Below are 18,587 nucleotides of genomic sequence, written 5' to 3'. Positions count from 1 at the left end.
AGGAGAGAGCAGCAGGGGGCTGGTGGCTACAGGGTGGGGACATCCACAGGTATTATGTACAAGGGGGGGATGCCCCCCCACTCAGCCCCCAGGAGGGCTGGACTGGCTCATGGGGGTGGGGTGCATCAGGGGAGCTGCCCCACTTAGAGTGTCCCTACCCGACCCTTGGCTGAGGGTGCCCCCGAGGGCATGGGGTTGGGAGTGCCGCCTTGCAGGCCCCTGCACGCTAGAGGGGTAGGGGGGCTATGTACAGGGAGGGGTGCATGGAATGTGGGGGCAGAAGCTCCTGCCACCTCACCTCCCCATCCTTGGGGGCTCGAGGGGGACGGGCACCAGGGCACCTGGCTGCCGGGAACAGTGGCAGCGCTAAGGGCACTTGGGCCGGCGGCTCGGTGGGGGTGTGGATGAGTGTCTGGAGTGGCCCAGCTCCCACGGCCAGTGAGGTCCCAGGGTGCGGGTGAGGGTTTGGGGACAGTGGTCACTGCTTCTTCTCGCGGGTGGTGATGGTGACCAGCTGCTTGGCGGCCTTGGCGATGTCGTAGGCGCACTGGATCACCTGCTGAGTCAGCAGCTGGAAGTCCACGGGAGCGCCGGGCTCTGGGGGCACCGTCTTCCGGCACTCGCTCTGCAGCCGGTAGGCGCTGGCGTTGAGCAGCCGCAGCGAGCTTCGCACGGGCTCCAGGGCGGGCCTCTGTGGAGGAGTCGGGCCTTGGACGTCCAACCACGAGCCATGATGGGACCCCGAGGGTCCAGGGATCCAACCAGGCCAGCGCCATCAGACTCTCCACACCCGCCCCACCCTGAGGCACCCCCGCCCCCTCCAGGTCCCCTCTCTGTCCCCTGTACCTTCGGGAAGAGAGAGGCCATCTCAGTCACGGCCAAATGGATCTTCTCTGAGCAGGGCACGAAGCTGGGCGGGGGGAGGGGGGGGAAGGGCAAGTGAGGGAAGGGTCCCAGGACAGTGCAGCACTGGTCCCTCCCTTGTCCTCTGCAACACCCCCAGAGGCCCGTGTGAGCCTCTGCCCACCTCTGTACCTGTCATGCTTGAATTCCTGGGCCGCCCGCAGTAACTCCTGAATGTTCTTGGTGACCTGCTCCGTCTTCAGGATGACATCCTCCGTGCTGGGAAGCCCAGGGTCGAGGTCGCCATCCAGGCTTTCCAACTCCGGGTGGAAGTCCTCTTCCTTGCCCAGCTCCAGAAACCTCTTCCCTTCCAGGCTGGGGTTAGAGAGGGAGGATGATTCTAGCCGTGAGTGAGGGCCCTTGCAGACACTCTCATGGACGCTCAGGGGCCACCATCCCCTTTCCCCACGGAGCCTCACCCCAGCAGCGGGTCCCCACTTTGCGTGTTCTCATAGTCACTGTCTGCGCCGCTGCCGTGGCGGGAGAGCTTGCTCTGGAGGGCACAGGGCCGGGGCAGCAGGTCAGGGGTGTGTTCGCGGACCCCCGTCACCTCACCAGCACACCTCTCTCTTTCAGCCCGTCCCTCCCTTGGGCCCTGGGGATGCTCGTTACCGTGTGGCGGCTTCCTTCCTGGGAGCACGACAGCAGTGGGGAGGAGGGAGTGAAGGGCACAGCTGAGGCCGACACCCCCTTCCGGATCTGAAACCCAGGCAGGGCTGGAGTCAGTCTCCTCCTCCCCACCCCCCTGCCTTGCGGCTTCCCTGCAGCGAGGCTGGGACCGTGTGTGTCCGGTCACCCTGTGCCCAGTGTCCCGCACAGAGCCTGGCATCCGCTGGGGCCAAGAACCTATTTGTGGGAATGGACCCACTTCCCAGGCCCTGCTTACCCGGTAAAGGCCGGCAGGGACGTGCACTGAATAGATGGCGTCGTCCTCCAGCTCCTGGGGGTGGCACAGGGGGGTCACAGGGGGCCCTGTGCTGGTCCCAACCCTGTCCCCACCCCACTCCCCTGGGGCCCGCAGGCGGCTCACGGTGCTGTGGAAAGGCTGGAGCCGGGTGGTGAGCTCGTCCCCGGGCGGGACCCCAAAGGGCTTCAGGGCGGAGCCTGGTTCATACATGGAAAAGGCCTGGCGGTCCCTGCGGTGGGTGCTCCCGCCAGGCCCCACGGGTGCGTGCTCAGCTCGCTCGCTGGGGAGGGGGGGTGTGGGCACCGGCCCTGGTGGCTGCCGGATCTGCAGGTTCTCGGCCTGCAGCTTGTGGATCTGAGAGTGAGAGGGGCGTCAGAAACCCCAGGCAGCACCGCCACCTCCCGGAGCGTGCCTCTTCCCCGCCCAGCAGGGCCCGGGAGCCCCCTCCTCACCTCCCTCTGCAGCCTCCGGAGCTCATCGCTCAGGCTGCTATTGACCTTCATGAGCTGCTGCACCTTGGCCTCGGAAGCGGCCAGGGCCTTTTTCAGCTCCAGGTACTCTTGCAGCGTCACAGCCCCGTCTGACAGGTCCGAGGAGTCCATGCTCTGCAGAGGGAGACGGGCCAGTCAGCCCCCTCGTCGCCGCTGGGGCCCCAGGATATGAGGAGTGTGTGGGGGTGTCGGGATGGTTCTCGGACCCGAGCTCGGTTGTTCCGCGTGGCACCAGCACTGCGCAGGGGCTCCTGGTCTGTGTCCTCGTCCGAGGCCACGCTGTCGTAGTCGTGCTGGTCGTCCAGGTCACTCTGGCCCCGCGCGGACAGCTCGAGGTTGTCTGAGGGCACAGGCTTGTCACTCAGGGCCCAGGGCCGCAGCCTGTGTACCGCGCCACCCGGGAGGGAGCGCACCCTGGAGGGGCGCCCTTCCCACCTGTGGGGCTGCCCAGGCTCTTGCCCTGCTGTCTCCTCTTGGCCTCGCTGAGGATGTCGATGATCAAGGTGGCGAACTCCCGGGCGTTAAAGCGGGCCAGCTTCTGTCGCCCCTGGGAGGGAGGCAGGGCCGGGCTGGTGTGAGGAGGCCCATGTGGCTGATGCGAGACGTTGGGGACAAAGCAGCCAGGCCATCCAAGGAGCCCAGCCCAGGGTGATACAAACATGGAGGGCCTGGGGGGAGCTCTCAGAAGCTGGGCAGCGCCCAGGGGCTGCTCACCGAGGGCTCAAAAGAACAGCCTCCTCCCCATTCCCACATCACGGAGCCAGAGGCCAGGGTGAGCCAGAGGCCAGGGCGAGCCAGAGGCCAGGGCAAGGCCTCGGCCAGGAGTGGGGACGAGCAGCAAACAATGGCCTGTCTGCCGGAAGGGAAGGGCAGGGCCCCGCAGTGGTGACCCAGCAAGGGAAGAGATGGCCCCAGGCCCCATCCAGCCAGCTCACCTGATTCCGTGTGGCTGAGTACTCGGGGTTCACTGGCAGGAAGGGCACGGCGCTGCGCTCGGTCACCAGGGTGCTGTGGTTCTGGGTCGCCAGCCACACTGTGGGGGAGGGGCAGGGGCGGACTGTCCACGGGGGCTGGGCCCGCGGGACAGGCCGGGGCGGGAGGGCCGGAGCACTGCCTTCTGAGCTCCTTCCCAGGCCCGAAGGGCCCCCAACACTGGTATTCAGAACACAAGTAGTTTGGGCCAGGGAAAGGCTGGGTGAGGCCAGCTGGGGACTGACAGCAGAAGAGGAGACTCCCTCCCGCCTCTGGGCTGGAATCCACTATAGCCAGGAAGGAGGGATGGAGGGGCGGAGCAGGGCTGGGGAGAGAGCCAGAAAGGGCGGCCACTGGGCGGAGAGGAGCCCCGGTCCAAGGGGCTAGGGAGAGGAGCAGGCTGGCTGCCTCGAGCTCGGCAGCTCTGCCCACTGGCCGGGGCCGCTGGGCTCCCAACTGGCAGGACTCACGGGCAGGCCTGCCAAGCAGACCAAGCCAGGCACCTCTTCCTAGTCCTGGCGAAAGAGCCACCCAGGTACCAGCCCTCCCCGGCTGGCAGGGCCTCCATCCCCTCTGCCCAAGACTTCCATGCCCTCCTGGCTCACCAGCGTCATTTTCCCTTCGATCCACCTCGTCATACACGTCCATGGCTAGTTCCTCAAAAAGCCGGTTGCTGAGCTGGAGGCAGAGAAGGGGACCCGGGCCCTGTCAGTTCAGCCAGCCCCAGTGCCCACCGAGCCAGTGCCCCAGGGTCTTGTACGATGTGGGCAACGACTTGTGTTCCCCAGCTCTCCCCCCGTCTCAACTGGAAACCAGGGCGGGCAGGGGTCTGTCTGCCCAGCTCTGAGGTGGGAGAAAGAGGGAGACCAGGGCAGACAGTTAGTGCCCATGAGGGTAGAGACGAAGGAATTCCCCTGGGAGCCATAGGAGGGCAGAGTCAGAGTCACAGACGAACAGTGGGAGGTGGGAGACAGGAGACTGGGGAGACTAGAGGGCGGGGCTGTCACAGGAACAGAGGGTCAGCGATGGGGGCACCCTGTCTGAGCAGACTCACCGCCTGCAGCTTCTTCTTGGCAGCTTTGGCCAACTCGGACAGGTCCAGGCTGTGGACGAAGGAGGGAGACGGGCACAGGGAGGAGGGGAGAGGCCAGATGTGAGAAGCAGCCAGGCCCCTGCCAGTGACCTCCCAAACATGCAGGGACCCCAGGGAGATGACATCCCAGGTGCTGCGCATCAAGTGCCTCTCTGCCCCGCCCCTCCTCCAGGGCCTGCCCCCGAGCAGGCACGTATACCTCTGAGACATGCACTTTTGCCGAGATCTAAGTCCAGAGGAGGCAGCAGAGGAAAGAACAGGACAAGGTGGCAATTACCCAGGAGCAAGGCACACAAACTCCCGCGCCAAACTCAGACCCAACTCCGTGCGCATGCCAGACCCGAGTGTACCAAACCCAGCTCATCGTCCCCCAGCCCACTCCTCAGCGGCTGGCGTGACCCAGTCGCCCTGCACCAATGTCAGCTCTGTGCCCTGCAGCCTCCTGCATCCTCAGGCCCTGGCCAAGCCTTCCCAGGTGCTGCCATTTCATCCTCCTGCCTGGTCTTTGGCAGCATTTTTCACCCATCTTCCTGCGTCCAGCCCTGCCCCTGCAATCCTCTATTCAGCCACAAGCCAGGGCATTTTGGACACATCTGGCTGCGCCATTCTGGCCTTAGAAACTTTTTCAATAACAGGGTATGTATGGCACACTTCAACAAAAAGCTCACTTTAAAAATATGCTAAGGAATTCCCTGGCGACCTAGTGGTTAGCATTTAGCACTTTCACTGCTGGGTCCTAGGTTCAGTCCCTGGCTGGGGAATCAAAATCCTATAAGCCATGTGGCGTGGCAAAAAAAAAAAAACCCCAAAAGCCTTAATGCTTTGCATGTACTATCTTATTTAGTGTTAACAGTCCAGAAAGATAACTAAGGCTCAGAGAGGTTAAGGAGCCTGTCTGCACTTACACAGCCAGCCAGTGGCAGAGCAGACTCCACACCTCCATGTCAGAGCCCCTCTGCTCCCACGACAGTCCCAACTCACGTCGGGGCTCAGCACCAGCCACTCTCTCCCCCCCACCTCTCGTCCAGTCCTGCTCCAGGGATTCCCTGCCTCTCCCATGCTCCAGCCTCGAGGTCTGCCTGCAGCTCCTCGCACAGCACTCTCAGGTCTGTGCCTCTGCCTCTCTGGCCGCACTCCCCACACAGGACTGCAGTTGACTAGGGCCCTGGCCACCCTGTTGGGATGGTGATACCCCTAAGCACCGGGATCACGCCTGAGGTACCTCTGTGTTCCAGGGCCAACAACAGCTGGCACCGCAAAGGTGCTCAGCTAGCATCTCATCGAGAACCTGCCTATGTGCGTTTACAACACACGAACACACACAAGCAGACAAACACACCAGGCAGAGTCAGACCAGAGAAATGGGGGGAGTCTTGGGGGTCTCAGAACAGAGAAGATCTGGGGCTCGAGGGACCTGAGGGGTCCAGGCCTGACCAGGGCTGTCTGCCCACATGGGCTTCGGAGCAGGAGGGAGCCTCTCCAGATCCAGGCCAGCAAGCACAGCTCGGCCACAAAGGGCAGCCACCAGGTGGCGCCAGCGCCCATCCTGCGCACGCGTCCCCCACTGCCTGGGCTCCTGGGGCCTCTCACACAAGGGGTGGGTAACACGTCTCCTGGCCTTGTGCCCCCAGCCCCTGCCGGATTTCTGAGCACACCACAGAAGCCTAGCAGAACCCCAAAGTTAGTCAAATTCCCGGGGTCCGCCACGTTTTCACTGAAGAGCAAAAATCTGTCTAAAGATTTGACAGTTGGGGTCAGTGCCCCTAACAGAACCCAGAGTTCCTGGTCTGGGGGTTGGGGGGCTGTTTCTTGCACTCAAGCCCTATGTGCTTGACAGCCATGGGGGTCAGGCTGCTGGCCACAGGCTGAGTGGACATTTCTTACCTGCCTTGGGGCCCAGCATTAGGGAGTGAAGACCAGACTGTGATAGGCTTGTGCTTCCAACCCCTGAAGGGGGGTGGGGGCAGGGGTGCAAGGTCCCTAAAGCCTGAAGAGTTGGGGGGTGGGGGTTCTGGGGGTTGGGCATCCTCATGGCACCCAGCAGCCTCTGGGAAGGGGCATCAGGTGGGCACTCACCTGTCTGCCATCTGTGGGATGATGTAATGCCCATTCTTGTGATCTGAATAAAAATAAAAATGCCAAGTCACTGGTGCTGGGTGGCCTCAGCAGCTAGAAGCCCACCCACTGCCATGAGCAGGACTTGGCACCCAGAAGGGACAGGGAAAGGGAGGAGGGCAGGCTACCCCCAAGGGCCCTGGGAACTGGCTGCAAGTTATGCCCACCCCCACTCCCTACCCCAACATGCTGCAGCCCAGAGCCTGCAGCGATTTCACAGGAGCCAGTTGCCTAGCAACACTGTTCCCCAGCGGGCTCTTGTCACCATGGCACCTGCTGCTGGGGTGTGTCTGGGTCCCACCTGCCTGGCCCTGCCAGGCCCGCCCCACACTCTGCTCACCCGGCTTGCGCCCACAGAGATAGAAGGCCAACCGGTCAGTGAGCTCGTACTGGCACTCGACTAGCCGTTCCGCAAGCTCATGGTGCCCCGCCTGCCTGTGGGGAGGTCACACGGCTCAGCCCTTCAGCCGCAGTCCATTGCCCACACCCAGCCAAGCCTCACCCTTTGGCTGGCCCTTACCTGGCATAATCAATGGGTGTACGGCCGTTAACATCTGGGGAGCCAGGGTCAGCCCCATACACCACAAGCAGCTCGGCCTGCAGCGTCTGACCTGCCTTGGCAGCCACATGCAGAGGTGTGGTGCCCTTTTCGGGGTGGAAGAAGTTGGCCTGGGCACCCAGGGACAGCAGGCGCAGACATGTCTCCAGGTTGCCCGTTCGCACGCTTGAGTGCAGTTGCTGCGAGGAGCACAGTGTGCAGTAAATGGGTGTGTGCCCCCACCTCCCCGCCACAGCACCTGGTCCAGGCCCCCGGGACTCTGGCCAGCTCCCAGGACCCGGCTGCAGGCAGGTTGTCAGGGAGGACTGAGGGCTGCACTTCATGCCCATGAAGCACAGCTACAGTCAGTCACCACTGACCAACCGTGAGCATGCAGTGCGCTCGGCTTAGAACAGACACTGTCCACGAGGTAGATACTCTTTCTTTTCCATTTTACAGATGAGAAAATGGAGGCTCTGCCCAACGTTTTCTGGCTCTTGGGTGGCGGCTGGACGATTTTAGCCTTGCGTGTGCACTTGGAGCACAGGGGCCTTGATCGCACGTGGCCTGAGCATGCAATCCTGTCCTTCCACTGTGCCTACTGTTCTCGCCTGACCTGGCTGCCTTGGGGACCTAGGGCTCAGTGGGGATGGCATCATGGGTGAGGATGGGCCTGGTCCCCTTCCAAGGTGCCCCACAAACCTTGCTGAGGTCTTTGGCGGTGACTCCGTCATCGTCCCGGCAGGGCAGCTTGTGCACAAAAGCCAGCATCTGGTACTTGGCCCTGATGAACTCAGACTTGATGGGGCTGCACGGGGCACGCAGGAGGAAACGGGGAGCAGAGCGGGAGAGGTCAGGCACCAGGCCACCTCCCAGGCTCATGTCCCGACCGCACAGCCACAGCCCCCACCCCTCACGCCCAACTCACTGGACTTTGTCTTGGGGGTTGGCTTTACGCCGGCCGCTCTGCACCTGCGCGGGGTCCAGCAGGGAGTGCTCCCAGATGGAGTTGGCCCCGTTGCTGGCGAGCGTGTGCACCATCTGTGGGCAGGAGGCACCAGAGTGAGCATGCCCACTGTGCACCAGCAGACGCCTCCGAGTCCCGAACTGGATGCAGCACCAACAGGCCTACTGTGTGCCTGGCACTGTCACACCCCCAACCCAGTCTGGCCATCCAAGGATGTGGGTCCGGTTGAGCACTTCAGGGGTCGTGGTGGGTATACTGAGGCTCTCAGCGGTTAAGCTCCATACTGCACGTTCAGGAGTGGCAGAGTTAGGGTGAACGCCCAGGTCTGTGTGGCTCCAGTCCTGGTGGCCTTGTCTCTGTGCCCAGGCGGCAAGGGGCAGGACTAGGCTCTGCCGCGGGTAGGGGGCCCCGGGCAGCTGTGTGTGTGGGCACGGGGGAAGTGTGCCTGCGTTCAGCATGCCCTATGGTAAAGACAGGAAGCAGCCCGGGTACCTGCAGCAGGGTGGGGGGCCAGGCGCTGTGGCGGAGGTGCTTGACAATGGAGATGTGGCGGCCCAGACTCCGGTGCACGCTGCAGCACTCGTCACACACCAGCACACCCCTGCTGATGGAGGCCCAGCCGGGGTCTGCGGGGTGAGCAGGGAGAAGGGTCAGCCACAGCCAGACGGATAAGCCTCCCGAGCACGGCCCTGGACCTGCACTGTGCTTAGCTCTCCACGCACAATTTGCACACTCAGTCCCCTAAGGATTGGGGAGCTGGGCCACTGAGGGCGCTGAGCTCTGGAGGAGGGCGGGAGGGACTCCCTGAAGGCTTGCTCCAGCGGCCACTTACGGAGCCAAGCCTTCTCCTACACGTCTCTGCCCCTGGGGAGGTGTGGTCCCCAGGGCCTCCTAAGTGGGCACAGCTTCCTGTGCTGCAACCACTGGTGCCAGGACCACAGTCCTTCTCCAGGGAACAAGACTGCTGCCCTAGCCCTGCCCCTGGGAGGCACGAGTCCCCAACGACTGCATGCCACATCCCCAAGAGACACTCCTGTGTCCGGACCGGTGCCACAACTCTCCGCACCCAGGCTTCTTTTGGAGTCACTGGCCCACCTGTCTGACCCATCACACCCTCCAGGGGCGCCCGCGTCTGCCCTCACCTGGGCAGGTAAGAGGCCTTTTCATGGCAGCCTACCACCACCATCACTGATGGGTAAGCTGGAGCCCCGCTTAAGGGGGATGGAGGGGGCAAAGGAACTAACACTGCCCGAGCACCCACTGGGGACCAGTTGGGTTTGCCATCAGTATGGCGCCTCTAACAACTGTCAGGCAAGGCGGGAAATACTACCCCCGCTTCACTGACAAGGAACCCGTGTCTCAGAGATACTAGGGTGCTTAGTCAAGGCCACCCAGCTCATGAGGGGGATTGCTGGGATGTGAACCCAGGTATTTAGATGTCCACACCAGCCGCTCTTGCAGCCCTGAAGTGGGCGACCCCAAGTGGGCAAGAGCCCTGGGAGTCACTTTCTACTCTTTGAGAAGTGAGCTTTGCAAGCAAGCAGAGGGACCAGAGAAGGGTGGGAGTTCCTGGGGTCCTTCTCAAGGGCAGCAGAGATGCCTCCCACCCCAGGCCCCTTGCGGGAGGGGGAGGAGACAGCTGCATACAGCTCAGGCTGCGGAAAGGTCACGGGGAGAAAGCAGCCATTGTGTGTGGCCGGAGAGTGGGGGCGGGGAGCCGCTCTCCCAGGACTCTCTGCTCTGCCCAGCCCCCTGCCCGCCTCAGAAGCCCCATCCTGGGGGGTTGGGTGGGGGGCTGGCTCTCTGCCTTGCCCCTAGTGCTCAAATTGTCCACAGTGGTCCCCACTGGGGGAGGGGACAGGCTAGGGGCGATGAGAGCCTCTCTAAGCAGAAGGCAGTTCTCAGGCCCCTCCCCGCGAGGACTCCATCAGCGCTCCCCAGGGCTGTGAGGAAACTGAGTCAGCGCAGCCTGAGCTGCGATGGTGTCTTCTCCGCGGCACAGAAACAGGAAGAGGAAGGAGCAGCCCCTCTCTCTGGGTCTGGGTTTTAGGGATCTGCCCCCAAAACATGACAGAGGGGTGCAGCAGGTGCCCCCACCCAGCTTCATCGGAGGCTGACTCTGGGGGGCCACCATCTCTGCCAAGAGGGGGAGCCCTAGAGCAAACAGGAGCGCTGGCTTGACCCAACCGGTCTGGCCTTCAGGCAAGGAAAGCTCCCTCCCCCGCTCCAAACCCCACTGGGTCAGGGGTCTGCCTGCCAGCCACCTCTGGCCAGCCCAGGCAGGAAGCTGGAAATGACGCAGCCCAAATTCCTCTTGTTGAAATGGTGGGGTTTCCTGTCAGCAGGGAGCCGCCCAGGCCAGGATCATAAATGGGCCGCTCTAAGGCCTCCACCCCAAGCCCATGGTCCTCCCGGAGGAGCCAGGCCTGGACGGGCTGGCCAGCCATCCAGCGCCAGAGCAGACACGGTAACCCTTGAAGGCGGCAGGGACCAGGATCTGGACAAAGGGGTCCAGCTCTCCACTCTCCCAGCCTGGCGGAGGGTCCTCCCTCCTACAGTGACCTGAACCAGGTGGGCAGGGGAACACTGCCCTGGTCTGGGGCACAACGGTGCCAGCTCGGTTCTGGGTGACATAAATGGGTCACTCTGCTCCCTACTTCCTCTGCCCAAGGGGCCTGGGCCTCCCACAGCAGGCGCCCCCATGCCCCACCTAGGCCAGTTCCGAAGGTGAAAGACCAGGAAGGGGTTCTGAAAGTCAAATGGCTACTGCAATTTGAGATTAAGGGACCCGTGCCCCCTAAAAGGCTTCCAGGACCAAACTCGGGGCAGAAAGGACAGGGAACGTGAGGGTTAGGGGGTGCGGCCACCTCCTCAACATCTGCCAAGTTTCCTGCCCAGTTGGCAGTGGCGGGTGGGGCTGGGGCGCAGGGGTCCCGTGTGTGCGCCAAGTGGCAGGAGTGGAATAATGCGAACCAGCACCAAGCTCATGGATGCCTCTCCTAAGGGGAATTCACGCTGCTGCTGCTGCTAAGTCGCTTCAGTCATGTCCGACTCTGTGCAACCCCACAGACGGCAGCCCACCAGGCTCCCCCGTCCCTGGGATTCTCCAGGCAAGAACACTGGAGTGGGTTGCCATTTCCTCCTCCAATGCATGAAAGTGAAAAGTCAAAGTGAAGTCTCTCAGTCGTGTCCGACTCCTAGCGACCCCATGGACTGCAGCCTACCAGGCTCCTCCGTCCATGGGATTTTCCAGGCAAGAGTACTGGAGTGGGGTGCCATTGCCTTCTCCAAGGGGAATTCATACCACCACTCAAAGCCATCAGTGGTCTCTGGGGCCAGTAGCTAGCCTTTCCTATCTAGGCACTTGGGCAAGAGGGAGAAGCCCATCATCTTGAAAGCAGGCAAGAGTAATCTACTCCATGGGACAGAGGTCACAACGGCAGTTCCCTGTGGGGGCGGGGGGCGGGCCTTGACACAGAAAGCCCTGTAGAGTGTTGGGCGGGCTCTACTTCTAGATTGGAGTTGTGGCTACAGAGTTATGTATGTATACAGGTAAAGACTCATCAGGTTACAGAGTAGGATACAGGCACTTTGTTGTACAGAAGTTGTGAGTGTGTGCTAACTCGTATCTGACTCTCTGCGATCTCATGGACTGTAGGTCCCTCCCGCTGCCGCCCCCCCTCCACTCCAGCTCCTCAGTCCATGGGATGTTCCAGGCAAGAATACTGAAGTGGGTTGCCATTTCCTTTTCCAGGGGTACATAAGCTACACCTCTGTGAAAGAAAAAAGCTCAGCATTCACCCCAGCCCACAATTTACATCATGAAGAGACAAATGAGACTGCAGGTTCCCAGATGCCTTTAGCTGGTGCCCAGCCTTGCTGACTCAAGATGCCTGTTAAGATGGGCATTGTGAGGGCTTCACGTCTGTGCCAGGGGCTGCCCGAGCCAGGGGGCTGCCCGGGGGCCCAGGGCGCAAGAGGCAGGCCCTTAGAGATGAGGTGGCTGTGCGGCAGGTGGAGTGGACGGGCAGGAGAGGGGAGATACACATCCTCCAGGGTTCCCAAGGCAGGTGCGGTCACAGACGGTGCCTGGCGAGGCAGCACCACCGCCAGGGCCGGCAGCCGTGCCACGCTCACAACACTCAGACTTGTCTCATGCACCCAAGCCTGGAAGGAGGGTGGAGCTCTTTGGGGTCAGGCTCATCTTACCTTTTACCTCAAGACCCCGCAAATCAACCAATCACAAAGAGACCACGACCCCACTCCCAGGGCTGGGTCTGCAGGGCTCTGAATACGGTGAGAAGCCTACAACTTCAGGTAGGAACCACATACCAATGAGGGGGCTCCCAACTGCTAGTTTCCCTCCAGCTGGGCTAGAACCTGGGCTGTTCTAGGTCCCAGACTGAAAAATGCCCCAAGAAGTCAGGGTCCTGAGAAGCCTCCAATCCCTTGGGGGAATGCCTGCTCTGTGCTAGAAACCATGCTGGGTGCTGGGGTGAACAAGACTTTATCAGCACCCTGCACGCCTCACATCCTCACCTCAGCACCTGCCTCCTCCTGACCTGCTTTCTGGATCGGGGCCCGAGGTGGGGGCGGAGGGAGGGGGTTCCCAGGAGCACACAGGACTCTGTGGGATGAGGACCGGGGATAGGAGCCAGGCACCCCAACACATGAGAGACACACCACTCCTGCCCATGCCCACTGGGCATCCAGAGGCTTCTAATCAAGTAGTCAAAGGCAATGGAGAAAGGACAACTGCCTTGCTAATGCTGCCCTACGTCCCCCTGCCCAGAATCAGGACAGCAGACTGGAGATGGGACGGTCCTCAAAAACCATTTCTACTCCAACTTCTTGGCCTCAGAGTTGAGGAAACTGAGACTCAGCATGTTTTAGAAAAGTCTTGCCATGAGTCACAGAGTAAGCTAGAAACAAAGGCAACACAAAAATCCAGGTTTCCATGATAAAGTGTCTGTTAAGCAACCCCCTCCCAGCCACACCTTCCCTCCCCACCAATGCTCCTTCCCTCCTTCCACGGAGGAGAGGGGCAGCCTGGCAGAGGGGTAGGTGGGCAGAGGGGCAGAACAGCCTTGGACCAACACACAGAAGGCAAGCTCTCCTCTTAGCCCTTAATCCCCCAGACCTGCCTGCAGTTGGGGGGAAGGAAACAGTAGTTTCTAACTAACCAGAGGTAAGGACACCCCACATCCCTGGACACACAGCTTCCTCAGGGCCCTCTAGACCACGGTATGCCCTGAGAGGAGGCCTCAGGGTCACAGCCACCCAGACCACCATGCTCCTGCCAGGTTCCCACAGCGCCCAAACACTCAAGCTTGGAGCCACTGAAACCACCAGAGCATCTGTGGGTCTCAACCTGTTGGGGTCCTGTTGTTATTTACTCTCTCAAGACGTGTTCGACTCTTCTGCAACCCCATGGACTGTAGCCCGCCAAGGCTCCTCTCCCCATGAGATTTCCTAGGCAAGAGTACTGGAGTGGGTTGCCATTTCCTTCTCCAGGGGATCTTCCCGACCCTGGGATTGAACCTAGGTCTCTTGCATTGGCAGGTGGATACTTAACCACTGAGCCACCAGGGAAGCCCTGGGCGTGTCCAAAGGGTGGCAGGAAGTTATGGGCCACAAAACAGCACCCCACACTCTCTACTTAATTGTGCCCAGAGTCCTCCTGGAGTTCATGGACCCTCCCTTGAGCCTGCCCGGAGATCTCCCAGGGAGATAGCTCCTTTTCTAAAGAGAAGATGGTCAAGGGCCAGGGCTTCGTTTCCCCAAGCCAGCTGCGGAGCCCGATCATTGGCAGTGTCCTACAACATCAGAAGGGAGCAGCCTTTCCGGGTCATTTCTCCTCACTTCCTTGGCAGGTCAGGGGGGTTTCACATCAGCCTGGACCTGACTCGGTGGGAAGAAGAGAAACAGCACCGAAAATACAGCCAGGAGGCAGGCCACAAAGCCAGGTGGGTCCCGGGAATGTAGGCACCCCTCCGCATGCTTCCTACCCATTTCTGGTCAGGCTGGGCTAGGGGACAGGGAGAGAGGTCTGTGCCCAGGCTGGGGTATGGCCAAACCCATCTTCCAAGCAGGCCTTACTGGAGCACAGGAAAAGCTGAGGCTCATTGTCCCGTTACCAGGCCTGCGGACACCTCAGGGGACGATGCCCAAGCCTGTGGTGGCTCTGAACACCAGGCCCTGCGAGGAGCCTTGGGAGCCAGGGGCAGGGAGTCCTAGGAGCAGCCACCCCGCCGTCTGCTCCCGAGAAAACAGAATCCAGACAACCCCCCACCCCACCCCTGCCCATCTGCCCGCTTTCTGCCCCTTGCCCTCCGCCACCCCTACGGGCGCGCAGACCATGAGAGCAGCAGGTGCAAGACGCGGGGGTGGCCCTGAGATGACACAAAACCACACTCGCCCCCACCTCCGAAGCCCGGCCGGCCTCCGCCAGTCCTCCTGGCCACCCTAGGCTGGCGCTTCCGTTTGGATCCAGAGATGGAAGGCGGGGGGAGCGGGGGAGGGTGGGGGGCGCCAGCTGAGGGGCGGGAGGCGGTGCCGGGAATGTCCTTCCTCGCTGGTCCACGGACGCGAGCAAACCGCGGCCCCCCGAGCGGCCCTCCCTCCAAGGACGCGGCTCCGCAGCGGCCCGGGCGGGGGCCGAGACCGGAGGCCGGAGGCCGCAGCCCCCAGCCCCGCCCCGCCCTCCGGCCCCGCACGGCGCGCCCGCCAGGCCCCGGCGCCCTCCCGGCGGCGCCTCGGTGCACGGTCCCGCCCCCGGCCCGTCCCCGCTTACCCGGGGCGCTGCAGTCCGCACACACCTCCGCTCGCGGCCCCTTCCGGGACATCCTCAGCGGCGACGCGGCCGCAGCCCTCTGGGCCAGCGTGGGGGGCGCGGGCGGCGGGCCCGGGCGGCGGCGGCCCCTGCTGCCCGGCCCGGCTCCGGCAAGGCCCCGGCTAGGCTCCGCGCGCCCGGCCAACCGTCCGCCCCCGGGGCTGGCCCGGAACCCGCCGTGCCCGCCCGCCCGCTCGCCCTCGGGCGCCCTCCGCCCCGCGCCGCCCCGCGCCGCCCCGCGCCGCCCCGCCGCCGCTCGCTCTCTCCGCCCCCTGCGCGGCTCCGGGCCGCTCCTGCAGGAAGCGGCGCAGGCCCGGCCCACCGGGGGAGGGGCGGCCCGCACACCCGCCCCGCCGCCAGGCCCAGCCCGCCGCGCCTCCGGGAGAAAGGAAGCCGGGAGCGCGGGCGGGAGGGGGCGGGGGCGCTTAAAGGGGCCGCCGCCGCCGCCAGGCCTGAGCGCGCAGCGCCGCCTGCGGCCCGGGCCTCGGTGCGCCCCTGCCGCCGAGACGCTGCGAGTTCGCCTCACAGCCTCGTCCCCTTCATATTCGAGGCTGAGGGTGGCCTGAGGAGCTCGGGCCCAGGGACAGTAACCCCTGGGGATCAGAGAAGAGTGAGGAGCTGGAGGCCCCGGCCCCCCCCTTATCCAGGGGCTGTGGTTCGAGGTACCCGCTTGTCTGTTTGGGTTGAATTGTGCGTCCCGGTCCTCCCGTGTATCCACATTTGTGTGTCCAGGTGTGTGTGTGGTCCCACTCTTGCTGACTAGCCCACCGCCAACAATATGGACGGCCAGGTGCCAGAGGTCATGCAGTGAATCCCCCAGTCTCCGGGCTAAAAAGACATCTATCCGTCCTCCATGCTTTCATCCAGAGAGAAAAGAATCTGGACAGTTTTGTTTTTTTTTGTTGAAGACCTCCTGAGGAGTGAACACTGTGCCTGTGTGCAGAAATATCCACTTGGTATCAGTGTTGTATACATCAACGGTATTTCTGAGCCACTAGGGGTGTGTGTCCAGGGCGTGGGCATATAACATATAGGGATCCTTTCTGTGGTGGTCTTTCTTCCTGGACTTCACGGGGAGACTCACTGGACGGGTGGGGGTGACAGGGAGAGGAGGCGCAGGCCTCACATGGGTGCACCCCTGCACTGAGCATGCTCCCCCGTACACGTGTGCCCCACGTGCACCCAACCCCCATCACTGCAGCAGCAAAAGGCCAGCGCTCTGTTTGTTGGGAGAGGGCAAGGGTGCCCAGGCCCAAGGGCCAGGGTAGTGGTGACACGATTAAGGCAGGTTCCCCAGATTAGGGGAGGGTTGCCTATGGCCGGGAGTCCTGCTCAAAAGCAAGGGGGCTGGAGGGGAGTCCTTGGCAGGGGTGTTGGAGTTGGCTCATTTTATCCCGGCGGTGCCAGAGCAGCAGTGACTTGTGGGTGGCAGGCTGCTTCCCTGGGGGAGACAAGTAATGCTCATGAGTCACACCACCCGAAATATATGCAAAGCTGCCTCCATCGCCTTTCGCTGCAGCCCAGATTGACAAGTTTGTTTGAGATTGCGATCCACAGGGTGTATTTATAATCGCACCTTAGAAAAAAAATCTTGCAGGCATCCCCTCCCCCCATAGCCAGCCGCTCATCTGGCAGGGTTTCTGCGAGCAGATACCTCGCGGGGTGGGGTAGGGTCGGGGTGGGGTGGGGGGGTTGGCACCACCTGCCGCCCCGTGGTGCACCCTCACCGAGGAGTCAGTCTGTGGGGTTGGTGGCCCCATCCCTGGTGATGGGAGGAGTGGCCTGGCCGCTCTTACTGGGCGCCCAGCCCACGAGCTGTGGCCGCCCGCTCACCCCTGATCGACCCCCAGCTATGGAATTTCATTTATTAAATGTCGAGGCGGCTGCTGGCAGCCCCATTGCTTGGCTGTCTTTGTTTCTCTGCTGTGTGGGCGCGTCTCGAGCACGTGGCAGCTGGAGCGCGCAAGCTGGAGGAAAAGCGACCTGGGTTTAGAGTCCAGGGCCACTTGGCGAAAAGAGAAACTCCGGCTGCCCAGAAGATCCCACCCCCCCAATCCAGGCTGAGCTCCCCGCCTCCTTGAGCTCCAAGCCTTTTCAGGGGAAGAAGGATGAGTCATTCGGTTCCCCCGACCCCACTAGCCCCATCTCCTGGTTGGCCCTGGGACTACCGGGGAGTGGCCGAAGCACGGATCCACTCTCCAAACTTTGTTCCCGAAGCCCCCAGCCCCGCCACAGACGAGCTTCTGGGCCTGGGGCTTAGGGATAAAAGGGTTTCCAAATTTCCCTTTGGAGACTTCGCCACCTCAGGAAGCAAGACAATTAAAGAGGAATCACAACAAGATTGTAAAAACAATTTAATGAGGAAATGTACAGGCATTCTCCCGGCCACTCCTGCCGTCCCTTCCCCGCTCCAGCCCCCTCCCCAACTCCGGCTGCAGCCACGGCACTCTGGTGACCCCTCGTGGTGGAGGTGGGCAGCGGTCCCCGGCAGCGGGAGACGCCAACTGGCTCCGCCCAGCCTGGAGAAAGGGGCGAGGCAGTCCACTCCTCCTTCATCGTTCCGCGCCGGGGCCTGGCACCGCAGGGCGTGGAGGAGGAACGAGAGAAGACCACACAAAGAAACCTGAGAGGCACGGAGAGTTTGCAAGCTTTCGCTAGCACCTCCCACACAAACGCTTCTTGGATTGTTCTAAGTGGGGCTGGTATGGAATCCCTGATTCCTGTCTTGTTCTAAGGTGGGCTCCAGAAGGCGCAGTGCCTGGTCCCGCCACTGGGGGACGGTGGGAGGGATAGGCCTGGTGGGCCTGGTGAGGGGAGGGATGAATCATTTCCAGGTCAGTCGCCATCCTTAGCTAACCCCAAGAGGTAGTATTAGAGTCACATTTTAGAGGTGAGTGGTCTGAGAAAATTAAAGCAATTTGCCTAAGGTCAGGCAGTTAGTAAGGAGGAATAGGAATTCAGGTTCCCTTGGACACCCCAGTCCCTCCCCGCCTCCAGGGGCTGGGCCAAGCCCCAAGTCCTTCTAGCCCCTGCAATAGGCTGCCCTGGAGGGCAATTCCACTTTTATCGAGGCATCTGCTAGCACTCTTCTGGAAAGATTTCTCTGCCCTGGAGTTATTCAGGAAGAAGAAAGTCTTTGGAACCAGTGCTTCCTCTTCAGAGGGGACCACACGGGGTGGAGGTGGGGAGCTGCCACCTGCTGCAGTCTCTGTGCAGCCCCACTCAGGTCCTTGCAGAGAGCAGCGTATGGGGGGAGGGGTGTGTTCTCCCATCCTTAATAGACATCGTCTTTCTAACGTCAAATGCAGAAGATGGAGTTTAATTTTAAAAGAAGGCAGGGAAGACTCCTACGTAGTATTTCAGGTGCTAGATTTCTGGTTGCTCCAATGACCCTTGGCACTGCACACTAACGCCTCGCATCTTTCTCAGGACTCCTTCCACCAGTCACTCTTTTCTTGGAATCTGGATCCTGCTCACATTCCACTGGGACCCAAACTCAAGCCTGAAGGCCACACCTTCCCGCGCCCCCTAATGCTTGAGGAAGGCCTGTAACCCCGTCCCTCCCCAGCAAAAGGCAAAATGCCAGGGGGTGGGGGTGCACCCCAGTCCACCAGACGTCAGGACACTGCCTCCGACCCGGCCGGGCCTGACTCCCTCCCCACTGTCTCAGTGGATCAGGGGGACAGTGCGGGACCCTCTCCGGCCACTCACCAGCCCCGGTTCCACGAGGCGGACTACAAGCCCCATGATGCCGCGGGGCCCAGTGATA

General features: G+C 62.1%; 1 protein-coding gene across 2 annotated transcripts; it reads right to left on the bottom strand.

Moving 5' to 3' along the window:
• Positions 1-151: 151 nt before the first annotated feature.
• Positions 152-15,063, bottom strand: GIT1 (GIT ArfGAP 1). 2 transcript variants are annotated; one of them, XM_055577075.1, is made up of 20 exons: positions 14,780-15,063; positions 8,479-8,612; positions 7,948-8,060; positions 7,722-7,827; positions 7,002-7,219; positions 6,822-6,916; positions 6,443-6,485; positions 4,328-4,376; positions 3,879-3,951; positions 3,237-3,334; positions 2,737-2,848; positions 2,508-2,641; positions 2,263-2,415; positions 1,934-2,164; positions 1,790-1,843; positions 1,516-1,602; positions 1,323-1,396; positions 1,036-1,218; positions 847-910; positions 152-691 (listed from the first exon to the last, which is right to left on the bottom strand). In XM_055577075.1, the coding sequence occupies exons 1-20, from the start codon at positions 14,829-14,831 to the stop codon at positions 479-481; spliced, it is 2,286 nt and encodes a 761-aa protein (XP_055433050.1). In that variant the 5' UTR covers positions 14,832-15,063; the 3' UTR covers positions 152-478. The 2 variants fall into 2 exon arrangements, with proteins under 2 accessions (XP_055433050.1, XP_055433051.1); XM_055577076.1 differs by having other exon boundaries at positions 1,516-1,533.
• Between the last annotated feature and the right edge of the window lie 3,524 nt (positions 15,064-18,587).

Source organism: Bubalus kerabau, chromosome 4 (assembly GCF_029407905.1).
Source record: "Bubalus kerabau isolate K-KA32 ecotype Philippines breed swamp buffalo chromosome 4, PCC_UOA_SB_1v2, whole genome shotgun sequence".
NCBI classification, from domain to species: Eukaryota; Metazoa; Chordata; class Mammalia; order Artiodactyla; family Bovidae; genus Bubalus; species Bubalus kerabau.
Note: the sequence above shows the minus strand (reverse complement) of the source record. Positions and strands in the feature narration are given on the sequence as shown.

Coding starts and splice junctions, on each gene's coding strand:
- GIT1 (XM_055577075.1), bottom strand. CDS start 14,831: ATGTCCCGGAAGGGGCCGCGAGCGGAGGTGTGTGCGGACTGCAGCGCC. Junction 6,486..6,821: donor TCTCTGTGGGCGCAAGCCGG/GTGAGCAGAGTG, acceptor ATTTTTATTCAG/ATCACAAGAATGGGCATTAC. Junction 3,335..3,878: donor TCGAAGGGAAAATGACGCTG/GTGAGCCAGGAG, acceptor CCTCCCCCACAG/TGTGGCTGGCGACCCAGAAC.